Consider the following 3,522-nt stretch of genomic DNA (forward strand, 5'->3'; position numbering starts at 1 on the left):
TTTGTGTGTACTGCCAGGAATAACAGAGGGGATGGGGACAGAACAGAACTAGACGGATGGGGAGGGGTGTGGGGAACATAAGGGAGCCAGTACTGTGGCAAGTGGGGAGGTGAGTGAGATGATGGTGGGGTGGGAAGGACCCGAAAAGAAACTGTGTCAGGAGGGAGTGAGGAAGAGGAGACACAGTTTGCTGGTGCGAAGGCCCGGCCAAGCTCTCACCTTGTGGTTTTGGTAGGATGTAACAGCGATGAAGGCGGTCTCTGGGAAGACATGGGTGCAGAAGGCTGTGTTCTTGGAGCCGAAGCCATTGTTCTCATCTGCCTTCACGATGTGGAGCCGGGGCTGGTACTTGTGCATGGAGTTCAGGATGATCTGGGCATGGGGAGAAAGAGAGGACAGACCATGGGAATGGAGGGGGCACAACTCCGCACATTCCCAACCCGTGCAACCTCCTCATGGAGAGAGGAGGCAGAGAGGGAACTGCTGTCCCTTCTCCAAAAGATTCTCCCACATCAGAGCTCCTCAGAAAGGATGGAGGAGGAAACACCTCTCCAGAGAAGCATTCCGCCACAGCCAAGGAGCCCATTAGGGCCCCTAACACATTTCCCAAAGCTGGAGGGGGCTCTCTTTCTCTTGCAGCACCCCTAGCAAGGGTACCTCAATCTTCCCAGCAATCCAGCAAAGCAAGGGATGAGAAGCAGAGGAATTCGTGTGTCCACCCCCCCCACCATGTCACCCGCAGAGGATGGGGCAGGAGGGTGGTGGGGAGGGAAGCGCTGCGCTCAAGATAAAAAGCGGCCCCTGCTCCGTACCGGGTTAATCTCCGCGGACAGTGGCGGGGATGGGGACGGTGGGGGAGGGGGGGACCCGCGCCGATAATGACCGGACCCTGGCGACAGCGAGACGCAGCGCGCCTCAACGCCAGACCCCGACCGCCTCGCCGCCTCCCCCTTCCCGGGGGTTTAGGCAAATTGCTTTGACATCCGGGAAAGCCGTAGACATCAACGGTGAACGATCTAATGGTTTTTAATTTCATTACCGCGACTCTAATTGAGAGGCTCCCGGTGCAGCTCCGCCTCTGAAGTCCCTATTGACCCAGCAGCCCGACTCTGCTTGCAGGGACTTCTCCCCAGAGCCGCCTGCTCGCAGCGGGAGATGCCTGGCCCCGGAACCCGTCCGGATCCCCCCCCAAAATCTCCCCCCTCCAAAACAAAATTACATTAAATAATAATAATAATAAGCGAAAGCAGCGCTTGCAAAGCGCCTTAATTCGGGTCCCAAAGGAAAAAAAATAAATAGTAAATAAATCAACCAACCAACCCTGATTTGGAGAGGGAAAGCGCGGCTCGGACAGCGATGCTCAGCGCTCAGGTGCGCTGCGGGCTCGGCTGGTTTCCTCCCACTCCCCGCCCCCACCGGACAGGGTTTAGGAACATGAGGTTTTCAGTGTTAAAAAGTGAAAACAGAAGGAAGAAGAAGGAAAAAAAGAAAAAAAAAAAAAAAAAGCTTGGGGAAAAAAAGTGAAACCGAAGTGTTGAAATGAGACTGGAGAAAAATGGGTTCTTGGAAAAGGTTGGTGGGATCTGGATTCATATACTCGCTTAAGTAATTATATATATTTTTATAGATATATATATTTATAATTCATAGACGCATATATACATTTGCTCAGAAAAACTCATGTCTTTGGAGACCTCCGAAGGTGGGCTGCTTCTGGCTGCAGAATTCACACAAGCTTTCACGGCCCCTTGGATCCAACAATGGTTGATGGTGCGATTTGGCTTTTACTTTTTTTCTTTTCAACCACGTGGTTGTAGGTCCTATTTCCTCCAATAATTATGCCTGATTGATTTTTACCCGTTAGCCAAATTCATGGAAGCTACGGGCAGATTTTAAGGCTTTCAGACCCCCTTCGGGTTAAAACCAGGTAGCTGAGGTGTCACTGAAGCCAGGCACTGCGGTCTGTAATCAATTCCCACGCAGTGCTGTGAAATAGATCTTTAAAACATGGGCTACGTATCCTTTTTTTTTGGGGGGGGAGGGGGGGTAGGAGGTCATCACTGGGGCTCATCCCGTCTTACCGGGGGGAAGATAATACCCCAATCAGATAATGGATTTAGACTACAGGTTCGGTGGCTCTGGGCAATGCGATGCCACTCGTAGGGACCCGATTGCGCGTGGGATCCCACGGTCGCTCTGTGAAGCACAAATCCGCGTCTCCCGGCCCTATCCCAGCACGGTACTCACATGTCCGAAGGGATCGAGGTGGTTGTTGGTGAGCTTCAGCTTCTGGAAGGAAACCAACTGCCTCATCCAATGGGCTCCGGTAGCGGGGGAGTCGGGGTGCACGTAGAGGCGGCCGGGCATGGCCGGCTCTGCCTTCCCAGTCACGGACCTGCGTGGGACAGAGGCGCTGAGCTCCCACCCGTGGGGTCCCCCCTCCTGCCCCCAGCACCGTGGTGCCCGGCGGTCTTCGGAAAAAAAAAAAAAAAAAAAAAAAAAAAAAAAAAAAAAAAAAAAAAAAAGACGTTTACGGACACACACAGTGCGCGGAGAATTAATGGAGATCTTTGGCACTTTTCCCGTCGAGGTGGCCGTTTCCCCATTTAACCCCATCCTTCCTCCTTCCTAATTGCGGACACCCAAACAAGGAGCAAAGAAAACACCGCGTATCCATCCTTCAGCATCTCCCCCGCCTGGAGAAGCTGCTGCCCGAAGGGTAATTAAACTATTGGCACCAGGATGGCCAACGATCTCACCGTTAAGCAGGATTACAGGCACTGTTCTCTAATTGCAACAGATTAGGCTCTCTCTTTTGTTTGTTTTCTTTTTGTGTTGTTCTCCAGAGGTGCGTCCCGACACCCTCAGGTACAGCCCAGCATCCAGCAGCAGCATCTCCCACCCTATGCTGCCCCGGGATCGGGCAGCCCGACAAGAATCAGCGCTCCCTTCCCTCCTCCCCCCGAGTGCGTACCATTTATTATCTGCAAATTTGTATCTGTGGTCATCCGCTGGTACAATATCCATCAACAGTATGTACTTCGTTTTTGGATTGAGTCCAGTGACCTTCACTTTGTAACTGGGAAACATACGCCTATAAAAGAAAGAAGTGCGTAAATATAAAAGCGAAGAAGGGAAAGTTTCCCAAGGTGGATCTGTGCGTTGTGTGCGGTTTATCAGAAGTGGAGGGGCCCTGCAGCCAAGCGGGGGCACATCCTGTACGGGGGGGGACTGGAGGGGGACCTGGGGGGACAAGGGACTTGAAGAGGCAGAACCGTAGTTACGATCCCAGCGGGTTGGTTTCTTCACCTACCCCTCAATTCGCCTATTTATTATCATTTCTTTCACCAATGCTTCAATTTAAAAAATAATAAAATAAAATAAAATAAAAAATTAAACAAATCTGGCCGCGAGATCCCTTGGAAGCAACTGACTTTCCTGTTTGCCTAAACTGTTGGAAGAGCAGGGGAAATATGCCAAAAAAAAAAAAAAAAAAAAAAAAAAAAAAAAAAAAAAAAAAAA

The 3,522-nt window shown here is 51.1% G+C and overlaps 1 protein-coding gene across 1 annotated transcript in view; it reads right to left on the reverse strand.

The window, feature by feature from the left end:
* Nucleotides 1-156: 156 nt before the first annotated feature.
* Nucleotides 157-3,522, reverse strand: part of LOC122191816 (T-box transcription factor TBX5-like) — a 7,614-nt gene continuing 4,248 nt past the window's right edge. Inside the window, exons 4-6 of the mRNA XM_042892212.1 lie at nt 2,975-3,094; nt 2,248-2,395; nt 157-372 (exon numbers count right to left, since the gene is read on the reverse strand). Coding sequence (XP_042748146.1) covers nt 157-372; nt 2,248-2,395; nt 2,975-3,094 — 484 coding nt within the window. The remainder of the gene's footprint in view (nt 373-2,247; nt 2,396-2,974; nt 3,095-3,522) is intronic.

The sequence above is a fragment of the Lagopus leucura genome, unplaced genomic scaffold (assembly GCF_019238085.1).
Source record: "Lagopus leucura isolate 7727_CA_CO unplaced genomic scaffold, USGS_WTPT01 36069-0_obj-0_obj, whole genome shotgun sequence".
Classification (NCBI taxonomy): Eukaryota; Metazoa; Chordata; class Aves; order Galliformes; family Phasianidae; genus Lagopus; species Lagopus leucura.